Source organism: Echinops telfairi, unplaced genomic scaffold, assembly GCF_000313985.2.
Source record: "Echinops telfairi isolate 266 unplaced genomic scaffold, ASM31398v2 ScPeMD7_7406;HRSCAF=8444, whole genome shotgun sequence".
Taxonomy (NCBI): domain Eukaryota; kingdom Metazoa; phylum Chordata; class Mammalia; order Afrosoricida; family Tenrecidae; genus Echinops; species Echinops telfairi.
The window spans coordinates 2,895,406-2,913,587 of NW_022111306.1; the positions used below are offsets into that span (position 1 = coordinate 2,895,406).

Genomic DNA, 18,182 nt, shown 5'->3' on the forward strand with positions numbered 1-18,182 from the left:
CGATAGAGTGAAGCCGCGGAAGTCGAAGCGCGAAGTGGCGAGGGTTCACTGTATATCATTTTCAGCATGAGCTTCAGAGCCAGGGGTAGTGGTTTCAAGGCCATGAAAAGAAAGTGACCAGAAAGTGGTAATGGGGAGTAAGAGGAATGAACAAATACTGCACCTTCAGGCCCAGAGGCACAAGAGCTGTGGCGAAAATATCAACAGCCACGTGAGAGCGCTACAAAGGAAACAGTGTCATTCAGGAAAAGGCCGGTTTCTTTGAACAATAGAGTAAGAAGAGTATTCAGAAAGATTATGTATATAGATGATTTCTCTGATTTCAAGTAATGAATTATTTTAAGAATTACCATATATACTCGCATTTTACAGCACATTTTTAATGCCGTTTTTGTGGTAAATATCGGCTGAAATTTGGGTCGACTTATACTCGAGTATATACAGTAATTTTGCTATTTTTACACATTCTTTTCTCCTATCCGGAATCCCTGGGTAGTATAAATGGTTAAGCATTCAGCTATTAATCAAAATACACCTCAAAAGAAAATCCTGGTCATCTACTTTCCAAAAAATCACAGTCTTGAAAACTCTATGTATCACGGCTCTACGCTGACACACACGGGTGGCCAATGGCTGTAAGTGGCTCAACAGCAACGGAGTGTTTTATCCACACACGAGGAGTGATAGTGGCGCTGTGGGTTAGGCCCTGGCTGCTAGCCACAGTGTCAGAGGTTCAAACCCACCAGCATCCTTATGAGACTGTCTGCTTCGGTAAATATTCACACTCTCTGGAATTGCAACAGGGCCTCCATGAATTGGAACAGACTGAGTGGCAGGGGCTGGGTCTTGGGTTTTTATACATTATAGTGCTTTGCATAGTAGATCCTCAAATGTGAGGTATTGAGTGAATTATTATTCTCACTGTCACAAATTGAAGAAATTAGGCTCAGAATAAGGCTTTATTTACCCAGAATGTAATTCAATCTAACTTTCTGTGCCTCCTGACCTCTAAAATAGGCTTATAATTTTTAATCTGTGGTGACAATTCCCAATGGAAATTTCAATATAAAACCAAGGACAGATGAATACCTTGAAAACATTTTTAATATAGAAGTAAAATAATGGTACATGTCTTTTTGTTTTCACTTGCTGTGATTTCTCAAGCAATATCTAAGGTAATTTTGATATATGGAAAAGACAGGAGCAGAGCCTCAGAGATGCCAACATTTAAACACTGGGCTGTTAACCAAAGAGTTGTCAGTTCAAACCCACTCAGGGGTTCCAGGAAAGGCCTGGTGATCTGATTTCAAAAAGATTACAGCCAAGAAAACCACTGGGGCAGTTCTCCGTGGGGACATGGGGCACGATGAGCCCAAGGGAACTCCGCAGCACCTCGCAACAAAAATGACAGTGCACATAAAAAGCAGGAGGACAAGACGGCACCTTAGACAGGAGGTCCTTATTGTCCAGGAGAGTGGTCTGGCCAGGGTCCCATAGGAATGACTTTGTGCTTTCTGTATGTCTTTAGGTAGAAACTTACATTTGAAATGATCAGGACTAAAGGATTCCTTATGGGGCTTTCATTTCAACTCCTATGTTCTGAATTTCTAATAACAATGACCTATGTGGATGAGAATTTTTAGTTTTCAAAGTTGCCTTACCTATAATATTTCATCCGAGAGTCTCAAAAACTGTGAAAAGACTGCTCCCTAGACGCGGAAAGGAAAACTAAGAAAGTTAAGTGACTTGCTCAAAGTTCCTACCTACCTACCTAGGGAGACAGATCGAATAGCAGTCGGATTCCAGTTTAGCACATTCACACCATGTGTCAATATAGTGATCTTCACTTTCTTCTTCTGAGCAGAGGCGGGGAAATGGTTAGGCTTCCAGTGAGGCCCCAGGACTCTACCAACTCATTCACTCCAGTGGTTCTCTGTATAGGCAATGTCTAAATTTAGATTTCATTTGTTAGAAAGGATACATTGACCATAAGCATTTGAAAATCACTGTTCGAATGCATTATGTTTCTGTGGCACTAAGTAGTAGCTTTCCTCAATGCTCTACGTGGGATGGGAAACGTTTTTCCTTTTTCCTTTAGGAAGTTTTTCCGTTTCCTTCTTTGGGTTGCAGGGTAGAATGGGAACGGTAATAGTGGAGTGGTCTGTACTTTGATTTGCTGGGTATTTACATGGGTCTAAATAGCCACTTAGCAGTGTCTTTCCAAAAGAAAGGGGGGGGAAAAGGAGTGGGGGAGGAGGAGGCAAGAAGAAAAAGATCTGTGTTGTCATGGCAATAGTGTAGCATTGTAATAATTAAAGCATCTCTTAACTGACTAGCTAAACTGTGACTTAGAATATGCACTATTTACCCTATAATTAGGGCACTGGCTTACTAGAACAAAAAGAGTTACTACTATTTGGTTCCTGGGAGAAAAGGCTTTACAGCTGCACAAATATATGTAGATACATAAAGAAAAAATTGCTGACTTTGGGGGGCATTAGAAGATTGAAATGTTACTATTTTAATAAGCACAATGGGTGTAAACTTATGAAATAAATCTATTATATAAGAAATTGAAATCTTAGGATTTTTGTTTAAAGTGATTGTGTTAGGCTGGATTGACTATAGAAAGAAATTCAGTGACACTCATGTATGTGTAAGAAAGAGCTTTATATCAAGAAGTAACTAAGCATCAAGAGAACATTCCAGCCCAGTCCAACTCAAGTCCATAAGTCTGAAACTAGTCCATAAGTCCCCCTTCAGACTCACGAAGCCACATACAATGATGCAGACTGCAGGAAGGTCGCCGGCCGTTGGCTGCAAGGTCTGGTGGATCCAATGGCAGTAGATGCATCTCCAGGGCTCTGGCTGGTCTCAGAGTGGCTCTCTGGCAGGAGGGTAAACCCAGAGAGAGGGAGGGAGGTTCCCAGGACCCTCCTTATGAGAAGGCCATGCCCACAAGGAGCCACCATCAGACTGTGACCTGATTGATAGGCTAGTCTCCACACCTATACTTTTATACCTTCAAGTTGACATGAAATTATATAACTACCATAGCAATTAAACAAAATACATAACATTTTCTTATTATAATAAAAGCCTTATTACATAAGTGAAGGTGATATTGTCAGGGGTACTAGATTATTCATTTAGTAAAATAGTCTCAGAGGAAAGCTACTAGAGAAAACGGAGTATAAGGTAATGTGGATCTGGATAGAATAGCAATGGAAATGCAGAAGAATTTATGACTTTATGAGATGGGTCAAAGAAAACATTAGGAGTTAGAAAATTAATCTAGATGATGGAAATAATATTTAATACATACTCTATATTTCTAAATGTTAATGACTGATAAAAATGTTAAGCCTATCATAGATAACAGATGATTGTAAGCCAGAGAGACAAAATTATGACTTGTCTTGGGTTTGGAGGAAAATTAGAACATCAGCTTTGAAATCTTCCTTAGAGACATAATACTAGCATTTATATACCTAGAATATAGTTTGGGAACTATAACTCAAGAATTAATGATCAGTCTAATGTAGAGACTGCAGCCAAAGGAGAAGGCCTCACACTTCTGCCAGCAGTCAGAAAGGAATATGAGAGAAACATATCTCAAAGCACGTCCCATTTATGAGACATCAATACGCTGACATCTTTAATGTTCTGAGAATGTTGACTAGATGAAAAGTAGCAGTGACCAAAGGAAGCTCTGTTTTCATTTTTTAATTCTATCATGTTAGTCTCGACATCTATAATTCTACACTCACGTTCACATCCTTGAAGCTTCGTTTATCCCACTCCATGTTGTACTCATTTTGGCTGACACAATTAAATATTCCTTTATTTAAGTAAACATTCATTTAGTTATCCCAAGTATTAGGACTAATTGGCACCTGTACATGTATATGTATATAAATACTGTAGTCAATAAAGTGGAAAATGCATGAAACCCAAGTCTAATTGCAAAGAAACCAGGCACTAGAATGATTTTGTCTGTTGAATGCTTAATTGAGATAAATGAAGATGACTGATAGTTTTATAGTATTGGTAATATACTGATGTTATTCACCATGTGCTTCTTAATAATTATATTTCATTATGTGCTTTTGATAGTACAAATTACAATAAAGTCATTAATATATATATATATATAGTTGTATATTTTAGGGTTTGAATAAATTTAGGAGTCCTTTTTGTTTGAATATTGCATTTCTGCTTTTTCAAAAGCAGCTTTTTAATTATATATCTAACTATCCTGTGTATGGGGGAGAATTTATGTGCAAATTTATACTACCACCATCAAAATTATCTACCTAAATGATGTTTATTTGTGTGTGTGTATGTGTGTGTGCAGCCACAATTCCTTCCGGAGACACCTGCCAAGGCAAATGCAGGTTTCCAGTGTTGACTTTAGCATGGGCACAGAACCTGTTTTACAAAGAGGAGAAACGACCACCAGCATTGGAAGGATAAAGCCAGAACTCTACAAACAGAAATCCGTTGACTCTGAGGGTAACAGGAAAGAAGATGTCAAAACCTGTGGGAAACTCAACTTCACCCTACAGTATAACTACGAAAATGAACTGCTGGTGGTGAAAATCATCAAAGCCTTAGAGCTCCCTGCTAAAGACTTCACAGGGACTTCTGACCCGTATGTGAAGATCTATCTTCTTCCAGATAGGAAAAAGAAATTTCAGACCCGTGTGCACAGAAAGACTTTAAATCCTCTATTTGAGGAAACCTTTCAATTTCCTGTAGAGTACGATCAACTAAGTAATCGAAAACTTCATTTCAGTGTCTATGATTTTGACAGATTTTCTAGACATGACATGATTGGGGAAGTGATTCTGGATAATTTGTTTGAAGTCTCTGATCTCTCCCGGGAAGCCACAGTATGGAAAGATATCCATTGTGCTACCACAGTAAGTAATAATTCCTCCAATATATTGGCTTTTATCTGATCTTTTTTGATTTATAAAACTAAATATTAGCCAGCTTATTGAAGCAAATTCAATAATAAGGGTTACAGAGTTTATAATGTATAAAGTCTATATCTTAAAAACCTGAAAAGATAGGAATTTGTTAAATGCATAATAAACATATATAGTATATGTCAAATGCGTGAATAATCTGAAAGAATATTTTCCTGAAAACCTCGTTTGTCTAAACAAATGCATGTCTACTTGCGTGCACACACACTTTTAGTATAGAGTGTATGTTATTTGAAAATAATTCTTAAGATTGCCTTTGTAGAGCATCTCATATTCTGAAAAGTTGATGTTTCTTGAAGAGCAAGCAACAAGAGAGAAAGGAAATAAATCAAGACAATCCAGTGTATTTTCAGGGGGGTAAGGAGATTCTGATGAGGAATACGAGATGAAGAAGGGAGTCAAAGTAACTCTAACTAGAAATCTCATAAATAAACTATCATCAGGAGGTATTGATATGGATTTGTTTTGATCAGGAGAGTAAAATTACTGGAGCTCTTCTCTCATATGCTGACACTGAGAGACTATGAGTGTGTGAGGCCAGGTAGGCTCTAACCCCTTGGATTGTCTAGATGAGACGGAGCAAAGCCTGCCCGAGTCCACTCGCAATGGGAATGGGAAAATGCATGATATGCTAATGGAAGCATTGCTCATCATACTTACATGTGTAAATATTCTCTTAAGTAAGTACTTTCTGTCTGCCACTGGATTCCGAGCTTCTAGAAGACAGAAACAGCCTTCTTCAACTCTTGCACCCATTGTGGTACATATGGTAATTATTGGCTTACCAACAAATATTTATTGTATTAAAGAGTTATCAAATTTTCGTACAAGGTCAAGTGTGAGAATGTACAAATAGGGGCCAACTACTACCAGAGGGAAAAGCAAGGCAATGATGTCCCCTAATGATTATAAATCAATAAATTGTATGTTGTTAACACTAGCTACTTCTCGTTGGCAAAAATTTTTAAACATTTAACAGTATGAGACACAAATCCATTAAAATAAACCAGTTATTTAATATTTATGATTAAAATTCTATCAGAATAAAATACATTTTGCTTTTATGATTTTATCACTAGTATGTTATTTCTATAAAAGGAGGATTCATCTTTGATCAGGAGTGATCAGTGTTTTGCTTTCTGAACTTTGACATTGAATGACAAAAGCGTCTTAATGTGTAGAAATGAGCTTTCACTTTGGCAGCACCCTATTGTATATCACAAATATGACATCTCTTGTACCAACATAGAAACATTTCCAAGGTAGAGAAAAATCCAATTGAAGAATGGTATCACTCCATGTATTACCACAGAGAGAAACATATACATATTTGTATGTTCACATTTGTTTATATATGCAAAAATAGAGTTAAGAAGATTTGGAACAGCATAATTTGTTTTATTTCTCACCAAACAGAACCAGATTCATTTTTGTGTATATTTATTCATCTATTCACTGCACATATTTTCAGCATCAACCACGTTTTAGACACTTAAGAGAAGTCACAAGAGAAGATGGTACATGTGTGTAACCTGGTTGACCTAGTTCAGAGCTGTAAAGGAAGTCTGAATCGGTTGTCTTCCTAGGAAGCATCCGTGAAGGGTTCTTTGAAAGAGTAGGCCTTGACATGACAGACACAAGGAACTGTTGTGCTCATTGTGTCAGCCATTGAAAGCGCTAAAGGTACTAACTGCATTCTTGGTTTGAAATGTGTTTCATTGCATATTAGTAAAATCTTTCTTTAAACATTTAAAATTAGTTTTCTTACTCCTATTATATATCCTCAAATTGACCCCCGACCAACATGGATCTCTACCAGGTTCAGAATAATTCTATATATTTTGCATTTAGTTATCGATGAATTATCTGTGAATGTTTGCTAACTATGGAATTATATCTCAACTAATAACATTTTAAAGAGTAGTAAAATTCCAGCCTCATGATAAAGAAAACAGTGTGTTGGAATGCAGAGATTAAGGAAAAGGGGTTTTGTTTGTTTGTTTGTTTGTTCAGTCAGGCCTGTTTTTTTCCTGCTAGAATTCCCTGGGTACCGGGCACAGTGTTTCAGCCACAGGCCTACAGACTGGGACAATGAGCACACACCTGCCCCTCGTGGAGCATTCTTCACTTGGAGTATCAGCTCCGCTGCAAACCCAGCTGTGGAGAGTCATAGATTATTAACCAGAGTTGGGTTGAGATGTAGAACTCTCACCTTCCATGTGGGAGACCCCAGGTTTGACTCTCAGCCAATGCATAGGTGCTGTCACCACCTGTCAGTCAGGGAAGGCGTTTGGGTCGCTGTGATGCTCAACTGATTTCAGCGGGGCTCCCAGACTAAGCCTAATAGGAAAAATCACTCCCCTTCGATCTTTGCGTCATCATGAGTCAGGAGCTGACTAGATGGCAGCTAACATTTCCAGCAAGAGCGGGCCACCAAAGTCACCATGTGCTGCAGCTTCTGTGGTATTGGTCACTGTAGTTTACTGTGAGAACTACAGAAAATGAGTACACAGTACACACCATCGATTCTGTACATGTTCAATATAAATTAGCTGCCAAGAAGTGTATGAAGAATCTTATGTAATCTAATCAAGATATATATCAGGATAGTTTTTGTTGTTGTTCATATAACCTAAAAACTAAAAAAGCATTAAGACCTTGGTGTGCCAAAAATGGCTATGTCACATTGTTTTTGTAGTGGACAGATTTAGGCAGTATATTTTTCTATTTGGGTTAAAACAATTTCAGTCAGTGATAATTTAAATATTTCAATCCATGATCATTAAAAATTGTATTCAATTTAGATAAGTTAAATATTTAAATATATTTAAAGCTTGTTTTGATTCATGAATTGGCACTATTTTTTTCTTTGTATGATGCTTATATCATAACATTTTCTAAAACATCTCTCATCTCCCACTGGAACAGCTAAATTGGTCTCACAATATTTTCCTTACAGTCATTAGGAAATTTGACACCTGCCTCCATCTATCTCTCTCACACATTTAAAAAAAGTCAACGTCTATTCCTTCTACTCCTTTATTAAATCTCACTGTACCTAGTCTTCATGACGTAAACCTTCCACTTTTCCACCATTGTCCTGTATGATTTCTTTGCACTGGTTTTACTAAGCTCAAAGCAATAGGTTTGACATGTCTCCTAGCCATCTTATGTATTTGTACTTCTGTCTCAAATGTCCTTCCTCCTTATTCCTGCCTGGAGACTCCTTACTGACATTTTTAGATTTCACTCAGATATCTCTTCCCCAGAGATGCCTAACTTAATTTACTTCTGCTTCCACCGGGCATTCCCTCTTCTTTGTCCCTTACTGTACATACACTAACTGAAGTGCATCTTATAGAAACTTCAGGGGCAAAAGATGTTGACTATCTTCTTTCTATTCTTTCTGACTCGCTCTCCACTATTCTCAACCATGTGGTGATGCAGGAGAGTGACAGATTTGATCCGCAGGTTCTCTGCCCTCTGCATGCTGGCAAGATATTTTGGGAAAGAGGAGAATGGTGTTAGGTATCTATTTGCTTCAGGTCCTTCCCTAGACGTTTGCCTTAGGCTAGCTTTGTCCGGGACCTGAGAGTTAGTTTCTCTCCAAACAGCTCATTTTTCCTGCCACTCTCTTCTGAGTTTTGGCAATTGCCACCCCACCCCTGACCCTCTATACAGCCTCTTGGGTGCTGTATAGGGTGCTGTAGAGGGTGCTGTCCTCTCTCTGGTGGTCTCCCTACTCCTTGTCACCTCTGTAAATATTCCTTTCCTTATGCACTCTGGAATTACTCCAATGCAAGCCTGCCATTAGTTTCCTATGAATATGCTAAAGAAAAGATGCTTTCTCATTAAAACAGTTTAATTTTCCATAGCCCTCATGGATCATGCCATACGTCTGAGATGTTCGTGCATTTATTATGCTTGGAGAAACCGAATTAGCCCTTCAAAAACTTGGTAATAAGACAAGGCTTAAAAAAAAAAAGGCAAAGCTTTCAACCAGAAGAAATGAGAAAGCCCCATCCCTATTACTAAAGTTCTCGTCTCTTTACTAAATAGTAATATTTCAACAGAATACCTTACGTTGCACATTCCAGTACAACTCAGGGAACAAATTCAGTACATTATATATTTAGAATATTCTAGGAAAATAATTTGTTAGGTTAATTTTTATAGACAACAAAAATTTTTATGTGGCCAACTTCTTAATTTACAAATTTAAAGTAGTTACAAACTGCTATAAATGTCCTCATTTTTTAAGTATGATAAACTTAATGATTCAACCTTATCTAGTGAGGACCTTTAGTACTATTAATTATGATAGCAAGTTAAATGAGCAGATTTTAATTTCTGTATATTGCTCAGCTATTGTACGATTGTCTGTCCATGTTAAGTTTACATGCTTCCTGCATTTCTTCTCCAATCTGTTGCTTTACTTGGCACAATGAAGAGCGTGTTATGGTTATAATTCTATATAAATACAAGTAGTGAGTCTTAAATAAGTACCTGAGATTTTGTTTCTCGTAGTGCAATCTGTGAAATATGTAACATATTTAAAATCTGTTCGAGTTAACAAGAAAGTTCCCAGGAATATTCCAAATCACAAATGAAGTCTCACCTCCAGCCTGTGTTAGACTCCAAGTACAGTTCTGGATGTTTAGTGAATGCAGACCCAGCGACATGAGGAAAGTCCCTTAGAGTCACACAGCTCATTGTCGAAACAGTCATAACAAGGAAATAAGTCTTTAACTCCTAATTCAATGTTGGAAGAAAAATGAGGCTTTCTACTCCGGTAAAGAGTTTCAATCCCAGAATCCCCTGGGGCAGTTCTACCTAAGGTAGCTGTGAGTCGTAATTGACTTGATAGCAATGAGTGAGTGAGTGAGTGATGAGTGAGAGTGAGTGAGTGAGTGTGAGTGATGAGTGAGTGAGCAAGCGAGCAAGCGAGCGAGCAGGCTAAGTGCTGCCTTTCCTGAGTTATGTTAGAGTTTGACCGTTCTTAGGATATACGAAACAAAAGGTACTTCCTCTGAACATGGAAGTTCAATGTTTGGCTTCCAAAATTAGAAATGGTACACATTAATATAGTGTGAATTTAAAGGAGTGACATGTGAGGCCACGGAAGTTTTGTTGTTGTTGTGGTTGTGGTGGTGGTGGTGGTTTTAGTCATTAGAAGAGAGACATGATCTCATATAGATATCAGTAAGAGCCCTAATGAATTCCTTTGTGTAGAATTGTCTTGGGGGGCGGGGCAAAGATGAAGTCATAGAAATCAATTTAAGATAGCCTCTAAAATAGTGAAACTCAAGTTCATCCAATCCAGGTGGTGTCTATGTACACCAATTGTGTGTATAATAATTGTATTTACTTAGAACTTTATAAAGACAAAACAATGTGTTGAAAACAGTTTATTGTACAAGATTGGAGAATAAATCTTCTATTCTTTCACCATGAGGCTTACGATATCTCTAAATCAGTATGATTAAGGGTGGAATTCTTATCAAATTTGTATTTTCTTTTTATGTCCCAAGTTTCTCTTAACCTACAGTCATGTTCAGGTGGCCCCAGTGTGCTCCAGAGCCCTAATTGCACAGCTACTTAAAAGATTTGGCTTGTTTAATCTAGTTGTCTAATAATAACCATCAAGTTGTAATAATAATTATACTCTAGTTGTCTAATCATAATCCAGTTGTTTAATCTGGTTGTTTGAAGGCCTCAGAACACTGACTTTATAATTTGAATATTCATGGATTCTGGTAGCTAAAGCTGATGACTATGGATAAGAGCAAAACTCTTTCAGTAGGCAGGGTTGCTTCCTGTTTGAGCGCAAACTGAAACTAGGTCTCCCACTGAGAAGAAACACAGGCATTATTAAACACCATTCCTGACAGTAGAGGCTCTGGGGTTTGCGATCTGTCCATCTCTGACACTGCTATCCACTCTGCCCAGTTTCTGCTCTGACTCCAACCGCATTCCGCCTGGACTCTGTGAAGGCCAAGCATAATAGTTAAGACTATGTGCTTAATACAAAATGCATTCCTTCCTTCAAGCAGGAATACAGCTAGGCCCTGCTAGAGGGCACTTGGGGAGCTTTTCCTCTGTCTGAATACAGTGAAAGCTGGGGTTAATCAGAATCACTGGAAGGAGGAAGGGTAGAGAGGAAGTGCTATGTGAAATTATGCTTCTTTGAAAGAAAGGGGGGAAATGGTCTAGCAACTGGAGAAGGGTTTAGAAGTTAATTACAGCCCATAGTTGTATGCAATCAAAATAGCTGCCTTCAACTTGTTTGCCTCCCAGAGTTGCAAGACTGAGTGCGTTAGCTGACTGGGGGAGCTGACTAGATGTACAATGAAAAAAAAGCAATTTATAGATGCTAAGAATACATTGATTCTGAAATTCCAGTGTACTACGGAATTAAAGCAAATGTAATTCCCAATTACACTAGACTAGATAAGGGTCCTCAACCGTTACCTTCCAACCCATCTTTAAATGGTTCACAGCCTGTGTGACCATTAATTTATTGTAGAAGAAGAGTATCCAGTTTATTGTGTGATATATGGAGTGGGAAGTTTCGTTTACGTAGCCCACACACTATAGCTGTTGAATCATAAATGGGATCTTGGTTCATTGAGCAGGAGAAGGGAGACTTTGTTCTCTGATCACTGAGCAATGTTCACTCCTTAAGAGAATACATGCCCTTGATGCCACCGCTGTTGGTGCCATGATATGACCTCGTGCTTTTATGTGATTTATTTATTCATTTACACATTCAACAAATACTTATTAAGCATCAATGTTATGTCTATCACTGACTCTAAAGTATTGATATAAGAAAGAAAAAAAGGTTTTTTTTCCTAGCATCTACTATGCCAATTACATAGATGATAGATAGATAGATGATAGATAGATAGATAGATAGATAGATAGATAGATAGATAACTCCCTTTTGTGTCTTATTTCACCTCTTCTGGGTAATTTTTATTAGCCATGCAAATAAGTCTTGCATTGATTGGGAAGAAACTAGTGATTAATCTGGTTAAGCTTTGCTGAGAAAAGGTTCATTTAGAATATGGCCAGTGTATTGTCAATTAGATCATCTCCGGTCTTTGTAAAACTGCACAGCTCTGACAGTGCCTGGTGGTCTGTTGAATCTTCATTTTTGTTAGAAAGTTCACACTCCACCCCACAGTGTCTTCATATGCTGCTCCCTGTGTTCCTAATTCCTTTTCTTTCAATCATTCCTCAAGGTCCAAATTAAATGTCACCTACCTCTGAAGCCCGTCAAGATCCTCATGAAAATGATCAGGTTCCTTTCCTGTCTACTCCCATTATTAAAATCCAAGAAATGATCTAAAATCCACTTATAATACTAGCAACAAAAAAGAACATAAAATTATGCAAACTTGTGTTTTATTTTAGCTATTTTATGATGTTCAGAGAGATGAGATGACTTGTCCAAAGTCACACATGAGCCTTTGTGATGTCTGCTAATTGCTGTCAAGTTCACTCCAATTTATGGTGATCCCATACACAGCAGAGTTCACAATTTCCTGGTCCTCTCGATGGTTATGAGATGCCCGAATCCATTGTTGTCACCACTCTGTATTTTGAGTGCCTTCCAATCTGGGCGGTTCATCTTGCAGCACTGTATCAAACAATAGTCTATTTTAATCCATAAAGTTTTTGTTGGCTAATTTTTTAAATCATTTTATTGGGGGCTCAAACAACACTTATCACAATCCATACATACATCCATTGTGTCAAGCACATTTGTACATTTGTTGCCATCACTTTTCTCAAAACATCTGCTTTCCACTTGAGCCCTTGGTTTCAGCTCCTCATTTTTCCCTTCTCTCCCCATTTCTCCCTCCCTCATGAACCCTTGATAACTTACAAGTCATTATTACTTTGTTAAATCTTACACTGTTCAACGTCTCCCTTCACCCACTTTTCTGCTGTCTGACCTCCAAAGAGGAGGTTCTATGTAGATCCTTGTAATTGGTTCCCCCTTTCTAGCCCTCCTTCATTGTTGGCTAATTTGTAGAATTAGATCACTGGGTCCTTCTTCCCAGTCTCTTAGTTTGGAAACTGGCCAAACTGCCCACCCTAGGTAACCCTTCTAAAGTTTAAAGTATCAGTGACATAGCTTCCAGCCCCATAACAAGTAGGCAAGCAAAGTATGAAAATTGACGAATAGGTTGTGGCCATAAGCTGTTTGAGGGGAAAAGTTTTACCTTGATCATCAGTGTTCTCCAATGTAAACGTGCCAATGAAAAGGATGACTACTTAGAGACCCCAAAGGCAATTGGTGTCGCTGAATGCAGCGTTCTGGAGTTGGGGGAACATAAGGAGAAATGTTTAAGATTAAGTTGCAGTCGAGTTGAGTAGTTCGCGTTTCATGTTGTGGGCTCCGTTCTGCATGTCCAATATATGTCAAAGAGTCAAATATAAGCTCCTTGAGGATAGCAATGTCCTCAATGGTCTTTCCTGTGAATCTGTAGCCAGATGAACCTTGATGGTCTTTGCCTTGAGGATGGGCTTCTTCATGTGGCACATTGGCTGAAATGTAAGCGACAGCCATTTTTATGACCACGTGTTCTTGCTCTTGAAAGCTATCCATTAACACCCGTTGATTCTTTGTGATCTTCCAGTGAGGTCCCGTCAGCTCTATAACAAGCAAAGCCTGAGAGGGTTTTTCCATAAATTTCTGAGGATACCTGGGCTAAATATGCTATTTAGCTCTCATTTCACCAAAGCTTAGAACAATACAATTTTAGAACTAGAGAATATATACATTCATTTCCAAACACAATCTTGATATAGTCAGAAAACTAAGATCAACTGAGGTCAAATGGGTCACTCAAGGTTAGATTTTATGGCTTTCTTAAGTGAATGGGAGATGTGGGTGAAAGAAATGGAAATTATAAAGTAGTTTGAATCCAGTAGATGCACCCTGGTCTGTATTTCGCTGAAGTGTTACCTGTGCGTGATGACTTCTGTTATCATGGAAAACGATTGTTTATTTGTGTTTCTATCAGTTGCATCTTCTTACTTTGCACTATTCTCTTAAGTTAAACCTTTTCTTCACCCAAGACTTTTCCACATCTATTTTACTTCAACAACATCTGCCACCTGTCTCTGTTCATCATAATCTAGCCTACTCAACACAATATCTTTCAGATATTATTTGTCATCATCATTCTTTCAATATCTTTTTCAAATGATTTTCAATGTCTTTTTCAAAATCATCATCATTTTTCAATGGCAGGCACTTTACATATACAATCTCATTTAATCTATAATGACAACTTGAAAGATAAATGTTATTTTACTCCTTTTGCCTGTGTTAACTGGGGATTAGAGAAATTATATATTTAAGATTTGAACTCTGCTTTTTATGTTGTTGTTGTCCTGAGCTAGGAACTGATGTCCTTTCCACTCTGCCACGAACCCACACTTGCATGTCATCAGCACATGCTGACCCCTATCACCCTTAAAAGCCAACAAACAACTACACTTAGCTTCAAACTCTGAAATTCTCAACACAACCTATACATTCTTATTTATGAGTGTGAGAGAGCTCCAAAAGTGTGTGAGAAAATTCCATTATCTCTACCTTCCAATTTTCAACCACCTTTTTGAAGTCCCCTAATATTTATCATAGTTCTAACATAAGATGTTGCTCCTCCCTGAATTCCCACCACTGTAATTCTTCATATGCCAGTGATTAGTTCCCTCTAGAAATGTGATTATTATACCCTCCAGTTATGAGTCCTTCAACTTGCTGCTCCTTACGTCCATCTATTGTACTCATCTGGTACAATCTGACTTTACAAATGGGTCAGTGAGTCCTGAAACAGGGTGTGCAATGTAAATATATTTTAAATTAAGTAATCTTCCAATAACTTTTATTCTTATTTTAGAAAGACAGTAACACAGTTAAAATCATAAATGGGAAGAGGTCTGTGGAGTTGATGATAGCCAATCATGAGAAAATGATTTTTTATGCACCCAGATATACCTTGGTGGAGAATCAAGAAATTAAATGTACAACCCCCGCCTAGCTTCAGTGTTAGCACTTTTTCATAAACCCATTTTCCAAGTGTGAAGGCATAAGATTCGTATTTGTGGATGTACAGCTAAATAAGTTGGTACCCAGGGCAAATGGCTGAAAGGTATTCTCAGCTGAAAGAAATTCTATGAACACTATATCTCAGATGATAGAACAGGTTCTACACTGATTATTTGCTAAAGATTTAAGGGTTGTTCACAAGTATATAGAAAACCTATGTTTATATAGAATTGTAGAAATGTGAGATTATACATAAATGAAATTTTCAGTTACCCAAACCTTTATCATTTCAAGCCAATATCACCATTTTAAACATTTTGGATAAGAGTGATCCTAAAACATATTCAACATATTGTGCATGTATATATACACCTTCTTAACCAGAAACCATGGGCTATGTTTCCTTACCTTCCATATTTCTTAGTAGAACTTTGTTTAATGTTATTCAAGGCAGCATAATTTTTATATCAGAAGCTGAGAGAAACATTACAAAAAAAGGAAATTGTGAAACAACGTGCCCATAAACACTGGGACATCATTGACAAACTACAGATATCTCCTGCTTTTCAAAAGTTTTTTTTCTTTCTTTTTTATTCATTATTTTATTGGGAGCTCATAACATTCTATAATTCAAATAAATCAAGCATACTTGTACAATTGCTACTACAATCATTTTCAAAATATTTTCTTTCTTCTTGAACGTTTTGATATCAGCTCCCCTTTATCCCCTCCCTTCCCCCCCTTCCCCCCAGGAACCCTTGTATAAAGTTTTATAAACAATGAGGGATCCCTTAATTTTGACCCAGCTGGCAACTAAACATGTCTACTCTTAATGATCACTTCTTGAAGCAGAAATAGCCGATGAGAGAGTCAGAAAGTGGGACAACTAATAGACAGAAAGCTTCAGTCCATAGGCTGGGCCTCAAAACCACTTTGAAGAAGAGAAACAAAGAGAGGGTCATCAAATGCAAAGGAACTCAGACTTATTTTCTTATCCTTTTATAGCTTACTAGCTTCCTTCTCACCTGATATCTTTAAAGGGCAAAAAAATGCAAAGTCCCTCTCGGTGTTTACCACATGTCTCACAACCAAAACACCAAGCTCCCTGCCATGGAGTGGATGCCAACTCATAGGACAGGGTAGAACTGCCCTGTGCGTTTCTGAGTCTGCTACTCTTTACAGGAGTAGAAAACCCAATCTTTCTCCCACAGAGCATCTGTTGGTTTCAAACTGTTGACTCTTCTGTTAGCCACCCAATGTGTAATCAGTACGCCACCAGGGCTGCTACCTTTTACAACCCCTATCAATAATATATATTCTATAATTGCTAACTAGTGAAAAGAAAGAATTCTTAGTTGGAGTTTGTGCGCTTCTTGGATCTCCTCAGTCATGTCCTCCTGACCCAGCTGGATATTCCTTTATCATCCATTTGAGGTTGATGTTTCTGAGACTCAGAGTTCACCGAAATCCCCTGAGAACTCACAACTAGGAAGTAGCAGAGCTGAGGACCAAACCTAATTTGACTCTAAAGTTTATGATCTTAACCACTAAGTCCTCCAACTACTAGAACATGAACAAGGAAAGGGGAATTGCATAAATCAGAACCTTATCTGTGAATGTAAGTCCAATAAATATTAATAGTCCATTGTGATATATTTTCAAGGACTCCGGTTCTAGTATATAACTAGTCTTCAGTATTCAACATATCTCCCCCCAAATTAAAGATTCACGAATTGTCTCATCATGAATGACTCTGTTGAATCATGCAATAGCACAACTCTTTGGGAAGCATCCTAAATCGCTTATGGACCACATTCATTTTTATTAGGCAACTGTCCATATAGCCAACCACAGCAAGCATATGTGTATCAGGATCACGGACAGGAAAAGCAGGTCATGTTTTTTTCACTAGATTAATTAAATTATGTATTCATTCCTTGGGGGTGAAGAGAGTGTATTATGAGTGCCTACTGGGCACTAGGTACTACAATGTAGTGTTGAAAATAAGACTCACAAGAGCCTTCCTTTTCTGGACTTTGTGACTCAAGGAAGGCATACAAAATATGGACACGAATATTTCAAACAGGCGAATGCTGGGGGAAGAAAGAAGGCTGTAGGAATGGGCGGGTATCAAATAGGAAGGGGGCTAATTTCGAATGAATGGTAGCGTAAGATGGAGTAAGATCTATGGAGTAAGAGCAGGCAAACGAAGACAGAATTATGCCACAAGTACAGGGAGGTAAGGAATTTGAGATTTGTTATGATATAATGGTGAGCTCTTAGGTTTAAGCAGGAGAATGATATGGCTTGATTTGCATTTCATAAGGATGACTTTGACTGCTGTGTGGAGAATAACTTCCGAGACGGAGTATAAATTAGTCTTAGAAGGTCTTGATGTAATCCCACAAGGGGTGATGATGGTTTCAGTCATGGCAGTAGACATAAAAAGATGTTCACTAATTTGAGATACATCCATAGATAGTGTACTAAGACTTGCCTGTGGGTTGAGCGGAGAAGTGTAGGAAAGAAAATAATAAAAATTACTATTAGATTGTTGGCTTTAGCGGTGGGTGAACTGTGTGCCATTTGCTGATTTGAGGCAGACTGACAAAGAATAGATTTTGATAATAAGTTGTAGAGTATCATCTGGAATCTGGTTTGAAGCATGCTCAATTTGAGATGCCTGTGAAAAATACAAATATATATAATATAAAATGAAATATAAATGAATATAAAATGAATAGCAAGTTCACAGATTTGTTTTCTTGTGTTCAGAACAGGTTTCTTGTAATGGTATTCTCAATGAAAAAATGTTAAATGACATTCAAATGTTCCTTTACAATGATTTTCCCTCAACATTGTAAATTGTATTTTGTTTTCACTCTCTGGTGTTTGGAATTACTAACACAATCAAATACTTTTCTAGGAAAGCATTGACCTAGGGGAAATCATGTTTTCCCTTTGCTATTTACCTACGGCTGGGCGAATGACACTGACAGTCATCAAGTGCAGAAACCTGAAAGCGATGGATATTACTGGCTCGTCAGGTATGTAAGTTGGCTTTCACATCAAGGGTGCATTCCCAAGTAAAAGAGTCTACCTACCTAAGTTTGTAT

The 18,182-nt window shown here is 37.9% G+C and overlaps 1 protein-coding gene across 1 annotated transcript in view; it reads left to right on the top strand.

Moving 5' to 3' along the window:
• Nucleotides 1–18,182, top strand: part of SYT10 (synaptotagmin 10) — a 49,646-nt gene that overhangs the window by 20,471 nt on the left and 10,993 nt on the right. Inside the window, exons 4-5 of the mRNA XM_004700203.2 lie at nt 4,358–4,925; nt 17,993–18,113. Coding sequence (XP_004700260.1) covers nt 4,358–4,925; nt 17,993–18,113 — 689 coding nt within the window. The remainder of the gene's footprint in view (nt 1–4,357; nt 4,926–17,992; nt 18,114–18,182) is intronic.